Source organism: Lipophrys pholis, assembly GCF_963383615.2.
Source record: "Lipophrys pholis genome assembly, chromosome: 7".
NCBI classification, from domain to species: domain Eukaryota; kingdom Metazoa; phylum Chordata; class Actinopteri; order Blenniiformes; family Blenniidae; genus Lipophrys; species Lipophrys pholis.
Genome location: NC_137638.1, coordinates 3974310 through 4001227, shown reverse-complemented (window position 1 = coordinate 4001227; position 26918 = coordinate 3974310). Strand labels below are relative to the sequence as shown.

The following is a 26918-nucleotide window of genomic DNA, read 5'->3' as shown; positions in this document are numbered from 1 at the left end:
GGGCTTGAAACCCCGGGAACCGGTTCCCCCATCTTTTCAGTTTTCAGCGGCTCAGAGCACCGCCGTTGTGTAAGCGGAGCCCCAACACGCATGGAAAGTTTTCGGTTTTCACTCGGAATCCTCGCCGAGTGCTTTCAGTTGCACGTTCACAGAGCCTGCAGATAAAAGCTCGTCCTTGAGGTGATTGCCGCTCTGCAGGAAGGTGACAAAACTAGCTGTGTGGCAGATGGTTGGACTCCTGAAGGGTGGTGTTTTTTGAAGCGGTTCTCACTCCTTTCCTTGTCAATTAGAAGTCCTCTGCTGAGATTTCATCAGACCTGGAGTGATTGTTCCCTGCGGGATCGACTTTAATTGTTTTTTTGCAGGAAGTGATGACAGAAAATGCAGCTTTTTCATCTCCACTGAGAATTTTGAGCTGCGACTTTAATGATGCTGGACGCCGGGCAACAACATGAACAAATGTTCCCTCGAACAAAAAAATAAATAAAAATACTTCCACACTTTGGGGAAAATCTGACATGAACCTTTAGTGTGAAATATTTTATATTTAGGAGCCAGCATATTCATACTGGTGGTATCCATGTAAAGATACGCAGTTAAAATGGACTTTGTAGTTCATTACTAAGGTTCTGACTCAGAAGAAATACCTAAACAATCATTTAGTTATTATTTAATTACTTTATCATTGCAATATGAACATTTGCAAAACACAGTGAATGGATGAAAATGAATTATGTTTGGACAGTTAGAGTCTTACTGTATTATTATTATTATTGTTTTGTTGTATTATAGCCAAACAAACTGAAGAATCTGGTTAAAATTGAGCCCGAGAAGAGAGAGCGCTCTGTCACTAATCACATCTGTTGCATTAGTCGTTGCATGTTTGACTAGTTTTGTGTGATAATGTTGATTATTGCAACTGATTAGTTATTATCTGTTTGTATCGGGAGGTGGGTTCAGGTGGTGCTTGTTGACCTGTCTGAGCTGGTTGGATGTTTCTCTGGGCTGGTTGGATGTTTCTCTGGGCTGGTTGGATGTTCCCTCGTCTCTGTCTTTCTGAGATGATGATGATGATGATGATGATTATTATCAGATGGCCGCTGCAGGCCTGAGTTTGCACAGTGCGTCCCTGCCAGGCAGTAAAACTGTGACCCCTGGTATGATGAAAGGGAAGTTACTCCTTTTGAGCGTGTCAAGCAGCGGTGACAAGTCCCCCCCCCCCTCCCCCCAACCCTCTCCCTCCTGCTGACCCCCCCACCCTGACCACAGCCTGACCCCCGCCACGGCCGCCCGTCGGGATTAGCTCAGATAAAGACGTATGTCCATTAGCTCGGCGTAACTTACTGACGGTTCCGCAGCGGGAGCATTTCCTCCTTTGTTTGGTGACTTATGACTGTCAGCTGGTGATAAATTTCACATTTCTATCGATAACTAATGAATTCCAGAGAAACGACCAGCGTGAAATGAGAACAATCCTCAGTTTATCTCTGGATTTACAGTATATTCAGTGAATGTCGGTTGTATCCTCTTTTATTAATCCCAGCGGGGCTGGACCAGTGAACTAGAGCACAATGACCTCAAACACCCACAACCCTCAAGCTTTTCTTGTTTCCAGTGGGAAGAAATGAGTAAATCATAAAAATGTTCACGTTTAAAATCAAGTACAATCAATCAGAAGCTCATTATTAAAATGGAAAGCGTTTGCAGCCGTGTGTGTGTGTGTGTTTTATCAAACTCATTCTCATCGCACCGTGTTGATGCTAATGCTAATGCTGCTGACTCGCTGGCATACATAAAATAAAAAAATGATAAAACGTTTTCGTTTCAGAAAAGTTTAGCGTTTACACTGCAACGCTTGGAAAGGACGTACGTTTCCATGGAAACGGCAGAAATGCTGAAACCTATGTAGCGATCATGCCAGGCCACTAGTTGGCGTTTTGTTTTGTAATGAAACCACAGTCGCATTCGCACAGAGAACAATTCTACCGATGCTCGTCGCTCTGATAAGGCCAGGCGTTTGATTTCTCCATTTTTCTTGCTCCGTGTCTTTTTCCTCTGTTTTTGTTGTCTTTCTGTGGCTGTGAGTTACAGCACCACCCATGGGTCTGGCACATGTACTACATCGTTTTGAGTCATTTTTATGGTGCCTCGTGGACGGGAAGGTTTTGAAGAACGACGGGGGGAAAGAAGATCGTTTCGGCTCGTGTGGGAGAAGTTTGTCGTGAAACGGCATTTTCAGAGGCTAAAACTCTACAAAAGTTCTGCTTTTCCACAGGAAAACTTGGTTGTCCATGTTGTTTAGGTTCAGCATCGTTGATGCTCTCGGAGAAGTCGCACTTCTCTGCTTTTCAAATCCGAGTCTTAATATTTCATCATGACCTCTAATCCAATTGAGTGGAAAAATGTGCTTTTTTTTATTTCCACACATTGCATGATCATTGTAGTGCCTTGATCGAGTCGTTAATTTAAAGCTCTGAAGACTATACCCGATGGTTAACTCCTTTATTTTACAACCACTTACTATTCCTATGTACACAGATTTAAATCCTCTCTTAAAAAGAGTGTTTTTGTTTTATTTTTGTATTGTATTTGTCAGCTTGAACATCAGTTTTTAGTTCACACACATAATGAATTTATTATATGTTTGAATGATATAAAAGTAAATATAAATGTTGATCGTGGGTCACTGATGTATACAAAACGTCCTCAGTCGTTAAACCAGTATTTTAAATACGTGCAGATGCTAATAATAGGTTTTAATGGACTTAATCAATGCTTTGAATAAATAAGATTAAAAAAATTGTTGGAAAAACAAAGCGAGCCACTAAGTTTTCAATGTGAATGAGAGTTTCAGCAGTGTTTACAGGAAGCACAAGGAGAGATCTAATCTCAGAGTAGATAAAAGGTGTTGATTTAATCGTCTCCACAGATCACAAGTTGTTGTGAAACGTGAAAAAGAGCAGAGAAGTTCAAGCATCTGTTTGATTCTCGGGTCGGAGTGAAGAACAGATCTCGGGTAAGATCAGACTCTCCTCTGTTGTGTTGCGGTTTGAGGTTTTCCTCCGCGGTCACGTCCGACGCGTGCCGCCTGAACTTGATTGGCCCCCGCCGCGGGGCCCCTCGTGCGCTTTGTCACGCCACGGGGAGGGCAGGCGGGCGATGGCGAGCCGCGCCTCACTGCGCCAGCAGGTCAGAGGTCGGGGGCGGGGGTCAGAGGGATGACGGGGCCGAGCGACACTCGAGTTCCTTCACAATCTGTCGGATGAAAAATCCAGGGAGAAGCTGAAACAAATCAAACGGATTATCAGACGTCGGGCTTCAACTCGACTCTGCGAGGCGCTCAAAGTGTTGAGAAGGAGCCTATTTTTTCATCATTTCAAGAATTTGGCTTTAAACTTATGACTTCTGCGGCCCATTAAGACCCTGTTTACAGGGCAACATTAGCTCCAAACATCTACAATGGGAGAACACAGACATTCTAGTGGACAGGAACCAAGTTGGATCGTTATTACGGTGACTGTCAAAATAAAACTACCAAGTCCCAGGAGAATATGGACTGGGAGTCGTGACGGAAACATTGTGAGGAAAGTGAGCATGTGCAGAACAAGTATTTACTCCAACTGTGGTGCACATGACCAGGAGCCCGAGCATTTTCAAAAAGTTGTTTCGTCCCGTTTCCATGGAGACAGAGCTGGAGCGTTTTCGAAAAGTTCCACCACGAAAGCCGTTTCTAAAAAGTTTGGTTTTAACCTCTGTTTCCATGGAGTGGGTTCAAAAAGTTTAGTGTTTTCACTTATAAACGGGGCCATAGCTGTTTTGCTTGCTTGTTTGTTTTTGTTGTTGTTTTAGATTTCTTTGTTTTTCTTTTAAAATCTTCTATTTTTTATTTTTTTTTGCACCAGTTTGATTCCTTTTTCTCTCTGGTGTGAAAATACGACGACTTATTAACTCCAATGGCGGTGCACATATGCAATAGCAGTATTTCAGGAAAAAGGGCATTTTCTCCTCTCAACACCGTTTTGAGAAAGTTTTGTTTTCAGTGTCTCCGACCGCCGTCATCGTGTAGACGGGGGCCGGAGGTTGTGAAAATCACACATATGAAATAAAACCAGAACAAGATACCAAATAGAATTGAGAATAAACCTGCTCAACGCTTCTTTCAGAAGCAGTGTGGAAGGTCTCCTGGGTGAAAAGGTTGGCAGCCCCTGTTTTAGATCAGTGGGGTCTAGGATCCCTTTGTGGCGGGGGTGGGGGGTGGCTGGTGGGCGGCGGGGCAGAGATCACAGTTGGGGTTCAAAAAGTTGACATGTGCACATCTAAATTTAACAACTACCAGACAGGCAGAGATAAGTATACTAAGAGTTTGTAGAACAGGGTTATGGATCGTTGTTTGGACCAACTATAACTATTTAAAAATGACTGAGCTGTGAATTACACTTATTTACTCAAAATGCATTTAATTTACCATAAAATACAAGTTTTATTGTCAATCTACAGATGGTAATATGTGCATAATATTGGTCTTTTTTTTTTTTTTTAACATCCATAACAGATTTTTAACAGATATAAATGTATATGAGGGTGTGTGGCAACCAATTGCCTGTAATGTCAATATGTTGTATACCGCTTCGAATGGAATAAAGCCAGTAATGTAATAAAATAGTAAATGAAACTCTGTAAACTCTGTTTCCACAGAGTCTGAGCTTTTTCAATAAGTTATCGGTGTGTCCGAGAGACGTTGTCCAGTTAACGGATCCCGAAATGCAAGGAACGGTTTTCGTTTTCACTTTAAAACGTTGTAAACCATAAGTTGAACAAATTGATAGTTTTTTCCAGAATAGTAAATGTAGTAAACAGTATAAAAATCTTTCAGCTGTACTAGAAATTATTTATTATTTTTTTTTTTTTTTGTAAAACATGAAACAAAGGGATTAAGTTTACAAAACCAGATGGAGAATCGGCCTGGATGCCAACTCCACTTATCCAGAGGTGTTGAAATGTTTGGATCAATCCGATGGAGGGACATTGATCTGATTCAGCAGCTTATTTGCTCTCTGGCTGCCGCATTCAGCCTGTAAAGGAACAATTAAAGCTTTGATTCCAGCCAGCTGGATGAAGAGATGCAGCAGCAGCAGCAGCTGCTGCCAGGTGGTCGCACAACATTTCAAACCACTTGGTTATAACCCCATCTGCTCCTCCGGGCGCGAGCTGAAGCTCTGCCTGTCATGCATGGGCGTCTCTGCTGGAGGTGGAAGGGGGTGAGGGCGGGGGTAGAGATTTGCCCAAAGGGGTAAAAAAAGAAGAAGAAAAAAACCCGCTACCCGGGTGCTCTGACCTCTCAGCCGGCACCAGATTCATTATGTCCTGCTGCTGCAGCGGAGTGGAAACAATGATGTATCTTTGCACCGAGCTTCCTCTCATCCGTCTTGCCGACGGCAGAGCTGATTGAGTGAGAGACACAGAGAGAGAGAGAGAGAGAGAGAGAGACTCTTAACTGTGCTGCCAGCAGGGTGTCCCGCTGCTGACACATCATCTACAGGTGTCTTGGAGGCCTTTCGCATTCGGATAGTCCGGGACTCGGCTCACTCGGGGGGAGGGAGGGGGGGAGGGGGGGGAGCCGAGAATTTTCACCGCTTCATTGGGTTCGATGGCGTTCACATTCACTTTTGAGACCGAATAATACCGCCTGGAAAACATCGCGCAATTACAACAGCTGCTGGTTTGGGGGCGCTGTCACCTGAAACAAACACTGACACCAGAGAGGAAGTGAAGAAGAAACACTGCTCACTGATTGGTCTGGACCGAAACAGGAAGTCCCACCGCTTTAGCCCGTGGTGGCTAGGCTCATTAGCTCGTGGAGAATGGGTCGCTACAAACGATCGTGATATAAAGTCTGCAAACCAGATATCAAGAACGGCTTACTCATATTTCTTCCTCACTGCGCCATGTCTGACCGGGAGATATTCTCTTTTACTAGGTTTACTACCCAGAATGCATTGCGCGCTACGCTGAATACGTCACTAGTAGGTGTTGTATTTTGGTGTCCATTTACACGACAATGGTGTTGGGAGCCACTAAAAACACAACTTTTTGAAAATGGCTTGGAAGGTGGAACTTTTTGAAAACCCTCCGACTTTGTTTCCGTGTAAACCAGAGAAAACGAAACGTCTCTGAAATGCTGCTAGACGGGCACGAGCAGGAAAACGTTCTTCTGCATATGCTTAGTCGATGGACAAAAAAAAAGAAGCCATTTTCAACAAAGACGTGTTGGATAAAATTGATTATAGAAGTAAAAAAACATTTGAGTCGTTCATGACTTTTCTTTTATCTTTAAATTCTGGAATGGTAAGAATTATTGCAGTTCATTCCATCTTTTGCGATATGTATATATAATGCACATATTGATATTGCAATATATTGTGCAGCCTTTTGTCCACATTCACACAGATCTTTATATATTTAGATATGATCATCCAGCGGTCTGCCACGCCACAGATAGGTATAAATACTACAGGAACTCTCAGTGGAATCAAATATGGACCGATATCTGTGTCAGTGTAGACATCATCAGACTCCTCATGTATCTGATGCCCGCAAAAATCCAATATCTTACATTCCTCGTCATTTAATACGTCAGAAACTCTGCTCCCATGGGTCCTATCACATTCAGCTTAAACTGAATGATACTGTTCTGTACTAAAAGAGAAAAACACAGGTTTAATTTAGTAAAAACGTTAAATGCAGCTGCACCCATACTGCTGTAGACAAATAATGGAGTCACAGTGCACACATAAGTGACTAAAGGAGAACATAAACAACAACATTAAGTACAGTTCAAGATGTTTTAAGACGGGATTGGCAAGCAGCTTTATACATTTGTGTTTTCCTGTCACAAAAGTTTTGCATTTACACAGCAACTCTTTGAAAATGATGTCCGTTTAAACAGAAAAGGCTGAAACGCTGACAAGGATGTAGTTTGCATGCCACGCCACTAGTTGGTGCTGCGTTTCCACGAAGGCGGAGTCGGAGCGTTTTCAAGAAGTTGCTTTTTCAGTGACTCCGAGCACCATTGTCAGGAAACCGGTCCTCCAAACCGCCACAACGGGTTTGGGTTTTCCCATGAAAATGTCTCGCAAATGGGGCCCAGGATATTTCCGCTGTGGGTTCTCAATCTGAGGTTTGGTACCCTGTTTGTGGGGGAGGGGTTTGTGGCTTTGCTGGCTCTGAATTTGACAGAAAGTTTCCTCATGTCCGAGAAAATGTTTGATACAAAACAAAACCCTCAAAAGCGAATGGAAGTTTTCAGATCTGCTTTTCTTAAAGGTTAATTTCTTTGGTTGTTGGTGAACCAGCCAAGTTTTGGGGTCCACAGTCTTAATCAATATGTTGTTCAGCAGTGATACAAGTCTTTAAGTCTGGTTTGAACTCACAGACTGACGTCTTTAGACGTGCAAGTTAACTCATTTTGAGGTGAAAGTCTGTTTGAGCAAGCGGCTGCAGCTCAGTCAAAAAAAAAGAGAGCGGGACTAGTCTGTTAATGGGCTTATTCATGGTGCCACGGAGGCTCAGTTGGGGTATCGGAGGTTCAAAGAAACACTTTGACCCGACTAAGACCTCCATTTTGTGGTCGTGCGACCGACAGCCCAGTTACTCTGGCATCAAATTCGGCTTTTAAAGCAGCTTGGTGACTTTCCCCTCTACGTCTCTGTCAGTCGTGGTCGTGCCGAGACCGGACCGGTCCGGGCTCGCCTGCTCGGATATCACGCCAACGTTGCCCTCGGCTGGCCATGTGGAACCTCGACCATCTGGGACGTAGGAGCGGAGACAGTGATGGACTGATACCGAGTTGCATGACTGCCGGCGAGGGATTCCTGGGCAGCACTAATGGCTGCAGGTTGAGAATAATAGAGTGGTGTTGTACATTCAATATCCATGCATGTAAATCTTAGCTGAAGCGTCTGCATTGTGGCCTCATGTGCCAACAAACCAGCCATATGGTGCCTCCCTGGAAGGAATGTGGCTCGTGTTGTTGTTGAATATACATTACAGTGTGTTGTGAGGGCCGGATTACGGTTACTAGTTACAGCTTTAAACTATTTTCCGATTATTTCGTGCATGGTTTCTGCATATCTTTTCAATACTAGTTAAATAAGGGGAAGAGGAGGTCCACAAGGTTCGTTACACGTTCACTGTATAATCGCTGTAGTAAAAAAAAAAAGTACCTCTTTCTACTAACAATACACTTTTTAGTATTACTAGATAGCTCTATAATGAAGTAGTGTTGTTACTTAACCAGATACTTGAGAATAACTTATATTTCCAAGCAACTAGTCTCTTTTTAGTTCCTTTTAATAATCTGTTAATAATGGTGACACAGCTGTATTATTGTAGTGTAGGCATTAGCTGAGGTAAGTTACATCACTTAGTGAGAGGAAGATGCTCGATAATCTGCATGTTAGTGGAGGAAGATGCTCAAAACAGGTTTTATTTCAAGAGAACGTTCACGTCATGGAGTGGTTATCTGGAACAATTAAAAACAGTGTTCTTCTCAAACCTGCAGGTAAGCTCTTGCATAAAGAAAAGTCTGCATTCACTTGCTTTATTTAAAAATAAAAGTCTTATTTCTCTGTCTGAGCCGATACTGTAAGAGCCACTTGTTCTGTGCCGCCATATTGAGTGAAGGGACAGGAGGCGTCATGTTATTTTGATGGGAAGCTGATTGCACCTTAGGTTGCAGAGGTTTTAAAGGTGAAAGGTTAAAGATGCAGCCTTTCTTTGTGGACACACAATGGGCCTCAGCGGAGCAGGCTCCGTCTGTATTGGCTACTGCTGGAAGCTTCCCCGGCCTCGGGCCATAATGGTCAATAAGCTGTCATGAGGATTAGTAGCAGGGACCACACAGTGGAGAGCTCCATTCTTCTCTGCCACTGGTCCATTATCAGCCGGGGCTGCAGCCTTGGAGTCCGGACTGAAACAAGGCTTAATCCTCAACCCAGAGACGCTACTTCGTGTGTGTGTGTGTGTGTGTGTGTGTGTGTGTGTGTGTGTGTGTGTGTGTGTGTGTGTGTGTGTGTGTGTGTGTGTGTGTGTGTGTGTGTGTGTGTGTGTGTGTGTGTGTGTGTGTGTGTGTGTGTGTGTGTGTGTGTGTGTGTGTGTGTGTGTGTGTGTGTGTGTGTGTGTGTGTGTGTGTGTGTGTGTGTGTGTGTGTGTGTGTGTGTGTGTGTGTGTGTGTGTGTGTGTGTGTGTGTGGACTGATTGACAACTCGGTGTGTCCTTCTGATGGGAGATCCTTTGGTTTGACAGTTTACCTGAGAGCTGCTGGTTTCAACGCAGACAAATTGAAACAAACAAACTGAAGGAGATTTTAAGAAATTTCTCGGGACGATCCCCCCGATTTTTGATGATTTTTATATGAGGCTTTAATAAACTCCTCTCTACAGGTAAGTATGAAATAAACGAATGTATGCATGTATTCTCCCAAAAGGCAACTTTAGGTTAGTATAAGGACAGAAAAGGAAGCAGTACAAAGTGTTTTTGTTCAGTTTGGACAATGTGGGGGTCTGCATGACGTCACAGTCTCATAAAAAACTTGTTCTATCTTTAAAACCTCAGAATTACTTTATTAACCCCTGGGAAATTATTCAGCAATGCAGCACAAACAGCAGTTTTTGGATTGGAACTATTTTCAGAGTTTTACGTGGAGTAGGATGTAGCTTCACAGAGTTGTGAACGCCTGCAACGGTGTGGAGGAGCTGCTTTTCATTGTTTTGATGCCGCGGTCAGAGCCGTTGTCCTCGGCTAGCTGGCGTTTTAAAACGGTGACGTCTGGCTGCAGAGCGGCCGCCTTGCTGTACAATGGCTTTGCAAACGTCCACGTTGCTGTGTTGCTTTGCGGTGTTTTGATTGTAAAATCCATCCAAACAGTGACATGTTGTTATGAAAAGTTGGACAGCCGCAGTGCTGCTACGCTAACTTGCTGCAAGCTGTGGAATGGATTTCCTGACCCATTACTCCGCGTCTCATTGAGATCCACCTCCCTTCAGGAAATCCATTCCACATTCTGCAGCCAGAGAGCAGAGCAGCCAGCAGAGAAACACTTGTGGAGTAATTTTAGCAACAGTAAAGCAGAGACGAGGCATCATGGATCAGAAATCTCTGCAGGTTGGATCGGAAATTTCCGATCCGTGAATTACGTTGGTATCGGAACCCTATACCGATACTGGACTGGATTGGCCCCATCCCCACATAGAATATGGCTTTATAGGAGCTATACCAGCCACCTAATACTGGGCTGGTGAGCTGTTGCCTCGGTAGGTGGGTCTGACGCGCTAGGCGGCTATTGTTTACCTTTTTGCTTTGTGTCCATCAATTGAGTCCAACGATCCGGTAAGATACAGAAAATCTCTTTATTTTAGTGCAAGTTATATTACCTCAAAGTTCAATTAAACAGAGCACAAAACACAAGCCTATTCCGATAAACTCCGCCAGAGCGGTCAAAAACCTGTGTGCCCTTCCGGGGTCAACACCCGTCTCCTCCTTCATTGCCCCAGTCTATATGCGCATGACGTCAGTGACACACCCCACACAGGTCAAACATTTGTACACAATCCAATATATCACATTTGGCTCCTACACACCGGCCCCTAATTGACATGGTACAAAAAACAAAACATGGCAATTCTCAAAACCTAAAGGAGGCAAATATTGTATTGACCACCTTTCATATTGTACTTCTCATATACCAGACACAGCTTGGAAATTGGCCTTTCAATTATATTGGACTTGGTTTTCAATTTCACAGATCTCACCAAACCATGAGTGTCTGGATGAACATCCAAACTCTTCCCAAAGGCCAGGATCCCTGTGGAGCAGATGGATCCATAATGGCCACAATATCACCAACAGCAAGGTTCTTTTTCCTTTCATTCCATTTCTGTCTTTGTTGCAGCAATGGTAAGTATTCACGGACCCATCTCTTCCAGAATAGGTCAGAAATGTACTGCACCTGCTTCCACCTTCTTCTTCCATACTGGTCCTGTAGCGAGAAGACTCCAGGAGGAATTGATGGTTTTCCTCTTAGCAGGAGCAGATGATTGGGCGTGAGCGGCTCCAAATCATTGGGATCATCTGACAGTTTGGTGATCGGTCTGTCATTTAAAATAGCTTCAGCTTCACATAACACTGTGGCCAGTCCATCATCATCCAGAGTCTGCTGGTGCAGCACTGAGCTCAAGACCCTTCTCACCAAACGGATCATCCTCTCCCATGGCTTAATACACCGATCCACACCGAATGCAGCCAACTGGTTCAGTTCTTCCAACCACCTTTTCCATTGCTGTAAAATATCCTGTGGCAAGGGGTCATCCCAATTACAGCCTCTTTTGCACAGCTCCTGCTGCATTATTTTGCCCTGAAGTGTAACAGGCGCCAAGAATCCCAGCGGGTCGTACACAGAACTGTTGACTGACAGCATTCCACGCCTGGTCAGAGCCCGATGTTTCATTTCCAATCCAAATTTGAAAACATCGGTCTCCACACACCACTGAAGACCAAACGCTCTTTCCACAGGAAGCTTATCAATATCCAAATCCAACGGTTTCAAATCTTTGGCTCTCATCTCTTCAGGGATGGCTTGCAACACAACACGACTGTTGCTTATCCATTTTTCCAAGGCAAAGCCTCCCTTTCCACACAGAGTAATGAGACCATTTATCAGTTGGATAGCTTCCTTATCTGTGGCTGAGCTCTTCAAGCAGTCATCAACATCGAAGTTCTGTTGGATTATTTCTACAACACTGGCTGGAAACTCTGGCTGATTGTCTTGGGCAGTTCTTTTTAGAGCGTAGGCTGCACAGCTTGGTGACGAGACAGCTCCAAATAGATGCACCATCATCCTATAAGGCACTGGTTCTTGTGTCATGTCTCCATCAGGCCACCACAAAAAGCGTCGGAAGTCCCGATCCTCTTCCGGCACACACACTTGATGGAACATAGCCCGAATGTCTCCTATGAAGGCTATTGGCTGTTGTCTGAACCTCATCAGGACACCCAGCAATGTGCTTGTGAGATTGGGACATTGCAGTAACTCTGTGTTGAGGGACACACCTTTGAATGTGGCACCACAGTCGAACACACCCCGTAGTGTTCCCTTTCTTGGATGCCACACTCCATGATGGGGAATATACCAAATTCTTCCATTGTCAAAGTCTCTTTGAACTTCAGGCACTTGTTCAGCATAACTGCAAGCAGTTATGTTGTTCATATATTTAACATACTCCTGATGGAAGTGCTGGTTCAACTGAAATCTTTTCTTCAGACCTTGTAACCTCTGTTGGGCCACAGCAAAATTATTCGGCAAGTGAACATCTTTGTTCCTAAATGGTAGGTTTACCGTATACTTTCCACCTTGTAATTTTGTAGAGGTTTCCATGATTTTGAGAAACTTTTTGTCTTCCATAGACATTTCCGGTTTGTTAACTTTCTCACAGAAATCATGGTTGTACTGATTCATCAGCAATTCTTCCAAATTGCTTATTGAAATTCGATTCACTGTGATATTTGGAGCTTCTAGCTCACTATTACCATCCAGCGGCCCGTTAACCACCCAGCCAAGCACGGTTCTGACTGCATATGGGCCATTTCCTTGGCTATTGATGACTTCCCACGGCTCCAGCAGCCTGGGTGCATTGGTACCAATCAACAGGTCAACATTGGCATGAATAGATGGCATGTGAACCTTTGACAGATAAGGCCATTTCAACAGATCTTGAGCTCTTACCATGTCGTCTGTAGTGACTGGCATTTCCCTTTGAGTATAAACTTCAGGGAGAGAATAGAACTGCGAGCTCTCCAAACCGGCCACTTCAAGACTGAACAAGGAATATGCTGAGCTCATCTTTGTTTGACCCATTGTTCGCAGCAGGACTTGGGTTCTTTTTCCAGGGAGGCTTAGGCGATGCATCAGCTGTTCAGAGCAAAATGTTCCTGTGCTGCCCGGATCCAAAAATGCATTCATTCATTCATTCATTTTCTTCCGCTTATCCGTTTCCGGGTCGCAGGGGTGACAGTCTGACCACCGTCACCCAGATCACATCGCACCATGCCAAAAATGCATATGTTTGAATAACAGCATCACCCTTGGCAGCTTTGATCTTAACAGGAAGCACTGACAGCAGTGTGCGACCTTCGCCGGCCCCTGTATGTCCACAAGTGGTGTGAGAGATAGAAATGGGTTCTGGTGTTTCTAATACACGTTCTGGAGAAGTCTTCTTTCCATTTATATGCAACACAGTTGGATGGCTTTGTTTACAAATGTTGCATTTCAATCTTGCTTCGCAGTCACGGCTGATATGACCTCGACGTAGGCAACCAAAACACACTCCTCTCTTCTTCAATAAAAACACTTTGTCCATGTGTCTTTTTTTCTGGAATTGCTTGCAATTGTCCAGTGAGTGTTCCAATGAACAGCAAACACAGTTATCATTTGTTTTCTCCTTTGGTGAGAGTGACTGCTTAACTTCGTTGTGTGAACTTATAGCAGTAACTGTGCCAGCCACCACATTTCCTCTTGTTTTGTTACTGGACTGTAACTTGGGGCGACTTAATGATGTTGTGTTCGAACTGTAGTCTTGCAGATCTCCAAAGAAAGGCTCCGAAAGGATCCTTACATGACGCTCCAAAAACTCCACCATGTCATTGAATCCAGCTCTATACCCAGTAGACTCCATTATGTCATGAGCCTTGCTGCACCAGCGCTCTCTCAGCTTATATGGCAGCTTCGCCAAGATTGCCCGTATGTTAACTGGCATGTCCAGCTCCTGTACATACTCCAGCTCATCCATGATGTTACAGCAACCTCGTAGGAATAGAGCGAAGCTCTGAAGTGCTTTGGTATCATCTGCTCTAATTGTTTGCCATGACAGAGCCTTGCTGATGTATGCAGTTGCAATTTTGTAAGGATTTCCAAAATGATCCTGCATTAGAGCTTTTGCAACAGCATAGCCACGATCTGCAGTCATATGTTGACAACTTCGCACCAGTTCACGAGGTTGGCCTCGGGTGAATTGCTCCAAGTTATACAAATTGTCCCCTGCAGTTGCTTTGCTTTCCACTCCTTGCTCAAATGCCTTTATGAAAGTCCTGTAGTGCAGAGGATCACCATCGAAGATGGGAATGTCTCTTGGTGGGAGTGTCATTGACCGCTGCTGGTTCATGAGAGCTGCTGTGATTTCAGTTTGTGTTCTCATGATCGTCAAAATGTCTTCAGGCATCCGTTGGCTAGTCAGTGACTGAGACTTCATTTCATCTTCTGCAGCTTGTTCTTTTGTTTCCATCCTTTTACCATTGTGTTCCAAGCGTTGTTTTGTTTTACATTTGTTTCCATCTTGTTCCACCAGAGGGTGCTGTTCACTTGTGTTCCAATTGTTTCCACTGTTTTCCACTCGATGTTGTTGTCTTTTACTTGCTGCATTCCATTGCTTTGGTCTCACATCCACAGATTTATTTTCCAACTGTAACATTTTTGTAACAAGTTCCTCCTCTTGTTGTGCTGTTTGTTTGTCATTGCAATGAGGAAGTATGAACTCTTGGGCAGTGGGGTTTAAAGCTTGTCCATCCTTTGCTCCAATTTTATTGCAGGTACTCTTTGTTTTTGAGTTTGCTTCGTAAATTTCCATTATTGCTTCTGCTGCAGCCAGCTCTGCTTCCAAGTCAAGCATTTCTCTTCTTCTTAGTTTTGCTTCCTCTTGTTCAATAGCATGTCGCTCTTTTAGTACCTTGACACGAGCCAAAACTGCAGCTCTTTCTGCTGCTGCCTTTAGTTTAGCAGATGAAGCACTGGACCTGTTGCTTTTCCGGCTGCTTCTACCACTTACATTTGACACACTGTCTTCTGCAGAGAGTTCATTTTCACCATTTTCATTTCGCTGTGTTTGAATTCATTTGTGTTTCTTTTTCAGTTTGAGAAAGCCATTCATTGACACATGAAAAACACTCATTGTTTGGGATCATTTTTGCTCTAAACCATATTTCATGTTTTTCACCATCTTCAACAGACAAAAGACCCTTCAAAGAATCATGAACCCTTTTAGAATCATTACACATCATTTTCAGTTCATCAAGAGCATCCAACACCTTTGTTTTATCACCATTTGACATAAACTCATTCAATTCCCTTCTAATGTTACCGGCTTTATTTAGTTTCGATTTTCTAGTATTTTGTAATTTATCAAGTTTTTCAGCAAAAGCCTTTTCTGTTAATTTAACAGTACGTTTTTCAGTTACCACATTATTAGTATTTTGTTCATTTTCAATGTCCGTGTCCGTCATCAACGCGCACGCTCCCTCCATTGTAGCGACGTGGCAAAAAGTTCAGTTCAGGTGAGCGCACCGAAAGTAGGTCAACGAGTCACGTGACTCAACGCGACGACGTAATGCTCCGTTTTGATTTTACCGCGCGGGATAAAATTACCAATGCATTGGGTTTTTGTGTGCACACACTTTGGCCATCGATGGTGTAGCGCTACACATACCTCTCGCTGGGCGCCTTTTATTCATAAATCCAAGCGATCGTCTACGCAGCTCCGTGATCCAACAGCTCCCGGCACTAGCCCCGTCGTTAGCAACCACACGGCTAACTACGGTGCGATCTGTCATCCCGGGCTGCTCGTCCACACATCAGCTCCCACGATTGTTCCACGACGTCTCCCCAAGGTAGGTCTTGCTTCTGGCTCTTCAATCGGGCAGGTTTTTGACAATATACCAGCCACCTAATACTGGGCTGGTGAGCTGTTGCCTCGGTAGGTGGGTCTGACGCGCTAGGCGGCTATTGTTTACCTTTTTGCTTTGTGTCCATCAATTGAGTCCAACGATCCGGTAAGATACAGAAGATCTCTTTATTTTAGTGCAAGTTATATTACCTCAAAGTTCAATTAAACAGAGCACAAAACACAAGTCTATTCCGATAAACTCCGCCAGAGCGGTCAAAAACCTGTGTGCCTTTCCGGGGTCAACACCCGTCTCCTCCTTCATTGCCCCAGTCTATATGCGCATGACGTCAGTGACACACCCACACAGGTCAAACATTTGTACACAATCCAATATATCACATTTGGCTCCTACAGGAACAATGAACTGAATTAGGGTTGAATGCCTGCAAGAGGATAGGACAGTCATATAGTAAGTTGATTTGCTTGCTGACCAGGGTCTTTATCCTAACCCGAACCAGCGTCTGTATCCCTACCCCAATCTATATGTCCTTTTTCTGTCCTCTATCCCATCACTCCAACCGGCCAGCAGAAAGCCTCCACCTCTGAGTCTGGTTTCTGCGTCAGATTCTTCCTGTTAGAGGGAGTTTTCCTTTCCACAGTCGCTCTGCTTGCTAATGTGGATTTGATTGTTGGGTTTCTCTGTTTTAAAAGCGCCTAGAACTGACTGTGTTGTATTTGGTGCCGTATAAAGTTGAATTGAATTGATTCACATGGGACCGTATTAAGCAAACGCACCCTGGAAAGGGTTTTAAGCAAGAAGTGGCACTGACATAGACGGAGTAAAACTGATGTGGCAGAAGTGGCAATCTTCATTGAACAGCAACTGGAAACCTGTGGTCAGTCCCATGGTTACAGATGAGTGCATCAAGACTACTGGTTACATGGAAAAGGAGAGATCACACTAACAACGACCTGCTACTTTTAACTTGCGCAAACATATCTCACAATTATGACTTAATATTCCATAATCATGACTTACTATCTCACAATTATGACCTACTGTCTCATAATCATGACTTACTGTCTCATCATTAATTACCATCTGACAATCATAACTTCCTGTAAAAAAACTATGTATACTGAACAATTTTTTTTTATTTTTGCTCCCATTTTTCATGAGCTGAACTCAAAGATGTAAAACATTTTCTATATACACAAAAGACCTATTTCTCAATATTGTTCACGAATCTGTCGCAATCTGTTTTGGTGAGCACTTCTCCTTTACCGAGATAATCCATCCCACCTCACATGGGTGGCATATCAAGATGCTGATCAGACAGCATGAATATTGCACAGGTGTGCTTTTAGGGTGGCCTCAGTAATAGGCCACTCTGAAATGTGCAGTTTGATCACACAACACAATGCCACAGATGTCGCAAGTTTTGAGGGAGTGTGCATTTGGCATGCTGACTGCAGGAATGTCCACCAGAGCTGTTGCCCGTGAATTGAATGTTCATTCCTCTACCATAAGCCGTCTCCAAAGGCATTTCAGAGAATTCGGCAGTAAATCCGACCGGCCTCACAACTGCAGACCACGTGTAACCACACCACCCCAGGACCTCCACATCCAGCATGTTCACCTCCATGATCGTCTGAGACCAGCCACCCAAACAGCTCCTGCAAAAATCTGTTTGCATAACCAAAGAATTTCTTCACAAATTGTCAGAAACTGTCTTAGGGAAGTTCATCTGCATGCTCGTCGTCCTCATCGGGGTCTCCGCCTGACTGCAGTTTGTCATTGTAACCCACTTGAGCGGGCAAATGCTCACATTCGATAGCACCTGGCAAGCTGGAGAGATTTTCTCTTCGTGGATGAATCCCGGTTTTTACTGATCAGCGCAGATGGCAGACAGCATGTGTGGCATCGTGTGGGTGAGCGGTTTGCTGATGTCAAAGTTGTGGATGGAGTGGCCCATGGTGGCGGTGGGGTTAGGGTATAGGCAGGCATATGTCATGGACAACAAACACTGTGCATTGAAAATGCCGTCAATAAAATGTACCTGAGATACCGAGACGAGATCCTAAGGCCCATTGTTGTGCCATTCATCCACGACCATCACCTTATGTTGCACCATGATAATGCACGGCCCCATGTTGCAAGGATCTGTACACAATTCCTGGAAGCTGAAAACATTGCAGTTCTTGCACAGCCAGCATACTGTCACCCATTGAGCATGTTTGGGATCCTCTGGATTGTCGTATACGACAGCGTGTTCCGGTTCCTGCCAATATCCAGCAACTTAGCACAGCCATTGAATAGAAGTGGACCAACATTCTACAGGCCACAGTCAACAACCTGATCAACTCTATGCGAAGGAGATGCGTTGCACTGCTTGAGGAGGAGCCCATAAGAGAAGGATGAGGGATACATATTTGTCTCTGAAGATCGTGATGATACGATCTGGTTATGTATCGCCATTGATATCTACTGTTTATAGGGCCGTCACTGAAATTATGAAAGGGTAAAAACATTCACCAGATTTCAGTAAGCACTTCTTTCATCCTTTCATGTCCTACAGAGAAGTTTTCATATTACAAACTTAAAGTGGTTGCATGGAAGCTCTGTATATCATGTAGAGTTATTATACACAGAGGTGGACATTTTGGAAAAATGAAAATGTCCACTACTAGATATGGTAAAACAGCCCAAAATACTTGGAAAAGGTGATCTACAGTTGGATAATTCAGTTAACTTCCTCCAAGCAATGGTTGCTTAGCAACGGTTGCTAAGCAAAGGCTTTCTAAAATGTGAAGCTTGCAAGTTGAAAGCGCGAGGTCACAGTGACATCATCCTTTGACGTCCCTCATCTAAGCCTGTTGAAAGGCTTTGATGTTACTTTGACATCAAAGACAGGAGTTTGTGAATTTGCTTAGTACGGGTGAAGTGTCATTGACTAGCTGGTTTCTGTGAAGGAGTCTGTAGCTTTCAAGAGGGGAGAAAACGGACAAGTATTAATTTTTAGTTATTGGTGAATAGTTATCGCAATGGAAAACATGAATACAGTAGAGATGACAGCTGTTTTGCGCCCGTTGATCTCATCGTTTTTTGATCGGATCGGCCCTGAGCAGAGGGAACTGCTGAAAGAAGGAAAACGCAATTTCAACACAGTGACCTTGTTGGCAGAGGTGTTGCTGGACATCATCGGCAAAGTTACAAATGCTGTTTTGGCTTTTGTAAAAGAGACAGATTCGTTTGAGGACAAAGTTGCATCAGTTGTGGAGGAAGCAGTTCACCAGGCATTTGCTGAGGCGATGGAAGTCACAGAGTCTGCTTCCAGCGGCGGTTCTAATCAGCTGAGTAAACTGATCGCAGAAGAAGTCATCAGTAATGTGACGTCTGACCTCTCTGCTGCGGATGAGCCTGTCAGTCCGAGAATTACTCCTCCGAAAAAACTAGGTCTGATGGTAGAGCTGGCTTCACAAATGATCAAAAAGCTCATCGGCACGAGCAAACATCTGTTCGGGTGTAAAAGTTGGGGGAAGAAAACAAGAACGTCCTCACTTGAGATTTTGCTCCCCCAGATAAGTGAGCCATATTACTCTGACGACTTTGAGTTGGACGATAACGTGATCAATGTTTCCCCTGAGGTTTTGCACGATGTGCTAAAAAGTGCAATTGTTGAGCTCGCTGCGCCTTTCGCAGATAACATGACAAAGGCAGAGTTTAAAGAGTTGGAAAGTGCCCTATATGAGGAGACTGAAATGATGGCGGATGAGATATTCCAGACACTGACTGAAGTTAAGACTCTAAAGAAGAGTCCGGCGCAAAAAAAGAATCTCCTCGCCCTAATAAGAAAAAAGATGAAGACGTTTTATGCAAAGCAATTTGCAAAAATACAAATCCATCAGGCTGTCGCTAAACTGAGAGCGAAGCACTCCAAACATGTACAATGCGACAAGGCAACGCAAACCATGATGGAGAGCATTGGTTCGCTGTGCGATGCACTGCTGGAGGAAGCACTGCTGGAGGAAGCAGGTGACGGGTTTAGCAGACTGAGAAGTCTGTGTGCCGGAAAATCCTTGTGGTTCAGCACGGAACTCAGCAAATTGTTGTTGAACAGTGTTTCAGTCTGTGAAATCCTCCCAGAGTCGGTGGCAGAAGCGGCAGCAACGGAAGATCTTAGATTACATTTCCTCAGTACAGATATCGGGGATAAAGTGAGGAGCATCATGGCCTTGATAAGGTGGTGGTTTATTTTTCAGACCAACTGGCACGTAAACAGAGTGATCCTCGCCATACAATATCGTGGCTCTCCGTCACCAAAGAGCTCTGAAGGAATTCAATCGGAGTCAACAGCTCCAGCAGAAACTTCAGATGCAGTGAAGGCTTGTATCATTCTTACAGTGGAGTCACTGGTGTCAAGGACCTTCAAGAAAGTTGGTTTATCCACTTATAAGGGAGAAATTAAGAAGAAAATAGAAAAGTGGCTCATTGAAAAGGTGCTGGTAGAAGTTGAGCATGTGGATTTAACAATCACACTCAAAATGCTGAAGCGCCTTGATAAGGACATCTTGAATGTGCTCAGGAAGAAGTGTGGGGGTATGCAGCATGTTCTGGGTTGCATGATGTCGGAGAACGCGTCTGTCGTTGACTGCATTGTGTCACACTTGGTAGACCCTAAAGCGATGAAGAAGAACCTTTTCAGCAGGTTCTTTTGAGCTCTGGGAAGAATCTTTTAGAGCAGTGGTCCCAAAACTAAGATAAGATAAAATATCCTTTATTTATCTCACATGTGGAGAAATTTGCAGTGGTACAACGGGACAGTAAAGAGAAAGAAGCACACATAGCAGAAACTAAAAAAGCAGATAAAAAATATACAATATAATAAAAATATGCACACGGTGCCTATAAGTGTGGACATGTACAGAATATGGGGTTAGATGTATTGCACATAGTAAATACGTTTTTATAGATTATTATTGTTATTGCACAGTTGGAGTGGAGTGATATTGTCCGGTTGTGGTGTGTCAGTGGTCTACTGGGAGCAGGCTTGGTTGACGAGTCTGACTGCAGCAGGGAGGAAGGACCGGCGGTATCTCTCCTTCAGACACCGCGGGTGGCGAAGCCTGTCACTGAAGGAGCTGCCAAGTGATGTGACGGTACCATGTAGGGGGTGGGAGACGGTCTCCATCAGGGATGAAAGCTTCTTCAACATCCTCCTGTCTCCCACCACCTCCACAGGGTCCAGGGGGCAGCCCAGGACAGAGCTGGCCTTCCTCACCAGTTTGTTCAGTTTGTTCCTGTCTGCAGCCGTAGTGCTGCTGCTCCAGCAGACCACTCCATAGAAGATGGCTGATGCCACCACTGAGTTATAAAAGGTCCTCAGGAGAGCCCCCTGCACTCCAAAGGACCCGAGTCTCCGCAGCAGATGGAATCTGCTCTGGCCCTTCTTGTAGAGAGCTTAGGAATTGTTGGACCAGTCCAGTTTATTGTTCAGGTGAACACCCAGGTACTTATAAGAGTCCACTATCTCAATGTCCTTTCACTGGATGTTCACCGGTGTGGGGGGAGTGGGTCTCTGCCTGCGGAAGTCCACCACCAGCTCTTTGGTTTTACCCGCATTGATCTGGAGGTGATTCCGCTGGCACCAGTCCACAAAGTCCAGGTTGAGTTCTCTGTACTCCGCCTCGTCGTCGTTGGTGATGAAGCCGACGATGGCGGAGTCGTCAGAGAACTTCTGCAGGTGACGGGTGGATGAAGTGACTCATTGAAAAGGTGCTGGTTGAAGTTGAGCATTTGGATTTAACAATCATACTCAAAATGCTGAAGCGCCTTGATAAGGACATCTTGAATGTGCTCAGGAAGAAGTGTGGGGGTATGCAGCATGTTCTGGGTTGCATGATGCCGGATATGGCTCGCCTCCACATTTGGCCCGGCCCCCTGAACAATACCAGAGAAGCATTTTTATTTTTATTTTTTTTTTCATATATGTAGCCAGGTGGGAAAACTGTTACCATAATCAACAACGCTGCCATATGGCACTGTTTCCATTTAGATAACCTCCGAGTGTGGTTTTCCGGACATTAAGGACTGCTTTTATGATTGTAATATGTTGTAAAATGCGGCTGGCGGTGTGAAATATGAAGCAATGGACATTTAAAGTAATTTGTGACTGCATTCTATGAACTGTTGCACACTGACATGTTTGTATTTGTTGAATGTTAATATATTGTTAGTCTGTGTTGAAGGCCGAGATCATGGCGTAGTGCCCTGTCGCCATGTTGTTTTCTGCTCCTGGACAGATGCGCGCATTAGTATAAGCAAGTTCCAAACATTTACTGTTTGGAACTTTTCAAGGGATGTGAATGTAAAGTTGTTTACTGCTAATTTGTTGTTTATTTGTGTTACAGGTTTGAACTGTTCGAGATATTTTTTTGCCCTCCTTAGTAGTTAGCCGACATGTTCCGAGATATTTTTGCACTAGATACTTATGCTTATTAAGGCAGACAAAATACGTCTGGAGAGAGTCTTGCATGTAAGGTTCAATGCGTAGAGGTGAGTCCTCCATTGGTACTAATTTGGTTTTGTTTCTGTAAGAATTATACAACAGCAAGCCTTCTCATTATTCTGAACAGAAAAATTGGTGTTCAATTTAAATGTAATAAAAAATAAAATAAAACCCCCCCCAAAAAAATATTTCTGTGTCCTGTGCCGTTCAGTTTCACCAGGCTCCATATACAGTGCGTGACAAAAATGTAGGACCACCCATTTTTAGGGGATAGATAATTTTTTAGAGTAGCTAAATAAAAATCAAGACTGTATGTTTTTTGTTGTTATATTATACACCTTCCTACATTTTTTTGCTTTCTAAGAAGGTCTGGTTTGAAAGATATCAAAATTTTAGGGCTGAACTTTTACCTGTTAAGATTGTGCACGGCACAACAGAAAGGTAATGTTCCAAGGACTTTTTTCTGTCAAGAACCCAGAGAGGGTTATTTGGTTATGTGTAGCTTTCTGGAAAACAATAAATTTTTACGTTGCGGCACCCCTGCGATCGTCACACTTTTTTGTTACAAACTGCCCCTGGCCCCCCGTCAGAGAAGGGAAAAGTTGTGTGTCCCTCGCAGGAAAAAGTTTGGGGACCCCTGTTTTAGAGCATTTGGCAAAGACCTGCGTCCCTAATGCCCCCCTCATTCCACTGGGCCACAATGAGGGTTTCAACAGGGGCGGAAAATTTCAATTTAAAGAAATGTGTTTTACAAAGTGCATATTTTCTAGATAGTTGTTCAAACGAGGCCATTACATTACCTATATAAAGGTCTTTAGATGATGAGATACCGAGGGTGGACATGAAATGAAAACCTGTATCCTTTAAGGAAGGGGGAAAAACTGAGTTGGCCGTGATTGGAGCTGGTGAGGAAAACGACTGCTATCCAAAGTGGCGTTTAAACTGATTCCAGATCCTAAGTGTTGATTTAACAATAATGCTTTTAGAGTAAGTAGAAAGGGGAAAATTTAAAGGAGCATGCGCCAGAGCTGATACTGAAGCTGGAGTACAGGAGGAATTTTCCAAGACTAACCACACTGAGGTGACGGGGGGGTGTTCATCTACAATGCACATTTGTACTGCAAACGGTTTAAGTTGCAGTGGCCATGCTGTAAACAGAACAACACAAATAACATCACACGACGGGAACTGTGAACAAACCCTGCCCCCTCCCACCCCTGCTAAAGCGTCTCCTGCATACCCCACAGCTGAAAAAGAACGTCAACACACACCTAAACGTCTCCCGTAGGTGAGACAAAATCATACTGCGATTGCAGGAGTTATGTGAGAGTAATGATTAACGTATAATCTTAACAGTCCTCTGTTGGAATGAAAAACTTTATGAGATGAACACCAGTGACAGGCCTGCATTTGCCCTAAATAGGGCTTGAGGGAGGGACCCCGTTTTTGAGTCCACTGTTTCTGAAGCCGGATCGTCAGACGTGCGAGAGGCACCGTTCTGCAAGGTGATCCGTAAGACTGCTGGAAACATCAAGGCAAACGTCACACCGGGATAGGCCCGCGGCTCGCGCCTCGCTGCTCCAAACGAGGCCCTCTTCTTACAAACAGCGGGAGTGTAATCCGGGAACATTGAGAGCTTCTTACCCTGGAAAGATAGTGAGCTACTCAGGATGCTTCACTTGCAAGGCGCAGAATATTACTGCGGACATGGATAAAGTGGACCCTGATGATAAACGCTCGCGGGGCTTCCCCCTCCCTGGGTTTGGCACCTAAGTTAGTTTCAGCTCTTAAATTAGTCAATTCTACCGCTTACGTCATCTTTTACAGAGTCCAGCATTGATTGCAGAGCCCGCAGGTCGGAGGTGCTCGCCATTCCTGTGCCAGTTGTAGCTTCAGGTGGTGACGGTGGCTCAGTGGAATGAGAGGCTTTGCTGCGGCCTGGACGGCCAGCATCACTTCTGTGTTTAGTGGAGGACATATCCGGTAAAAGTTACGGAAAAGTCAAAAAGAGTGTTTAAATAAAAACATTTTTTTTTGCATAGAATTAGGGATACACTGATGCACTCTTTTTCTCTTCTGATCCGATACCGATACCCGAATTTGGATATCTGCCGATACGATACTATTCCGATACCAGAGACTTACTATCTCACAATTATGACTTATTATAAAAAACATACTTAAACATTATGGTTCAAAAGTCATTTTTACTGTTTATTTTTGCCCATTTTAGATCTGATACTTTCTTACTTTGACGGAAGTAAATCTGCTTTTGCTGTTTTTATTCTTCTACTTAAGCAAGTATTTGTGTATTTTGCTTCTTAAATTGAAACATATTGAAATTTTAGAAATTGCAGCGTCACTTTTGATCAAACGTGTTAAAGCTGCGGTGTCTGAGAGCTGCCGACTGACGGGGGTCCGAGCGTTTCACGCGTGTTGCACATCAATATAAGTGTGTTGTCTGAAGGGGGGGGGGAGGGACTGCGGCACGTGTGTGCTGGTGTATGCTCCAGGGAGAACATATGCTGGTGTTGGCTGCGGGGGCTGGATTAAGGAGGAGCCGAGGGGGGCATCTGGCGTGTGTTGGGTCAGGGGTCTACAGCTGTTTTATAGCAGGGTGGTATGGGGGGGGGGGGGGGGGGGGGTCTGACGCGCCAGCGCTCCTGCACCAGGCGGGTCGTGAGTGATGGATAAGACCGATCGCAGTGTAAGTGAGAAGCGGCCGCACAGATGGGCTGATGGGGAAAGAAGCTGGCATGAAATAAAAAGTGTAACCGATATGACGCATGCAGACTGTCCGGAGGTCAGAGGTCACGCCATGAACCTGCTGCTTCTGCTGCATTAAAAATCACATCTGACCCTGCCGGTGTGGTCCAACGCTGATACTCAGCCCTCTGATTCCCTCACTCTTTTTCATCATTGATCTTTAAAACAGCTTTTAAAATAAGTTTTTCTCTTTCTTTTCCATATTTGATAAAAAAAAACAAAAAAACATTTAATGTGTTTGTTGTCCCTTTTATTTCTTTTCAGACACGTCTTTATATTGTACGTGCACCAACACCTCATTGTTATATTTGACTGTTTTTGATGTGTTGCTGCATTAAAGCTCCCTTCTTGGCTTAATAATAGTATAAACCAGCTTGTATTATCCGAAAATCACATTTGTATTGGAAAAAAGAAACCCTTGAAAATAAAGAAAATGACCATTTCACTGCTTTTAGTTCCAAGAATAGATGACCGGTCTGCTGAATATCTGGGTCTTTGAGGGAAACCTGCCCTGCAGGGGGTCAGGCGGTAGTTCTAGACAGCTGACTGACCGTCATCCATCTACTGTTCCTCGTCACCCAGTTCAGGATGGCCGGCTGCAGCCTGCTGCTCATCACAAGTCAAACACAGATTTTTAAACCGACTTACAGGGCGGAACTCCATGTGATCTCCCTGCAGATATTAATTCCTCCTCTTTGAATCCTCTGCAGGTTTCTTCAGTGACCATCCGATGGAGTCCGAGCACAACGACGGCATGGGTGAGTTTTCTTTTCGCGCCTCCGCCTTCTTTCCCTTCTGCTTCACTCTGTCATTCAAGACAAAGCTGCATTGCATCTGCTGCTTTTCCGCAGAAATCCAGGTAAATACACACGGATACAAACCTGATCTTTTCTTTCTGCCGGTATGACGTGATCTCCTTACTCTTCGTGTTTTTTTTTTTGTTTTTTTTCAGTGTTCCTCAGAGCTTTTGTTTTTCTTGCCTCCATTGATAAAGAGAGGAACGGTGTCAAACGTAAGGTTCGTGGCCCAAAACTGGTCCACAAGAGGCACCGAGCAAACAAAATTTTTTTTAAAGAAAATATTGATTTTAAAAAAATGGATAAATAAATAAATTCATAAGAGTATTTGACAAAACAAAACACTCACACAAACAAAAGACTCGAGCGGATCGATATCGGAAAGACCACTGACTAGCATGAGCCTCAAAGCCACACTGTCAGGGTGGCTTTTTAAAAACTCCCATAATGCAACAGCGATAGGTGAAGTGTTTTTGGACATTTCACTGTGTTTTACACTCGAAAGTTTCATTAAATAGCTTTTTGTTGAGATCGCCGTTATTGTTTTTGTTTGTAATTGTTTGGTTTTGTGAAACTATAGACATTTCCATCACATACACTCTTCACCACAACAACTTAACTTAATTTTAAAAGTTATTACGGCACTATTTTACCCACTCAATATCAAACTGATCTGTTTGTGACTCCCGAATATGTTGGTCACCCCTGATTTACAGTTGCAATGAGAAGATTTAACCAGCTGGTAACAGTTTTCCGCTCTGCAGATTAAGTGGTTTAAGTTAAAACAAAAACGGTTCAGTTCCTAAGCCCGAATATCACTCTTTTATATACAGTCCAACCAGGTTATGTACTTTTTTTCCTGACTCAAAACTAAAATTGAGTCACGCTCCGCCTCATTGATGACACTGTATTTATATTTTTGTGCACACATATATGCGCTTTCTAGTTTTTTTTTTACCTTTTCTCAGAACTTCACTCTGCACTTTTTCTTGCTCAAACCATTTCAAACTGCGAAAAAAACCCGACTTTACTTGAATTTGTGAGTACTTCTTCTATACTCCACTTGAAGTGGCTCAAACAAACTTCATCTGTTGAGTTTTTACTGTTTACTGTTGTAAAATGTCATAATAGTTCAGTTT

The 26918-nt window shown here is 43.9% G+C and overlaps 1 protein-coding gene across 1 annotated transcript in view; it reads left to right on the top strand.

The window, feature by feature from the left end:
• The window catches only part of nr6a1a (nuclear receptor subfamily 6, group A, member 1a), a 140448-nt gene that overhangs the window by 9690 nt on the left and 103840 nt on the right, over positions 1 to 26918 (top strand). The window contains exon 2 of the mRNA XM_080467861.1: positions 25693 to 25740. Coding sequence (XP_080323987.1) covers positions 25693 to 25740 — 48 coding nt within the window. The remainder of the gene's footprint in view (positions 1 to 25692; positions 25741 to 26918) is intronic.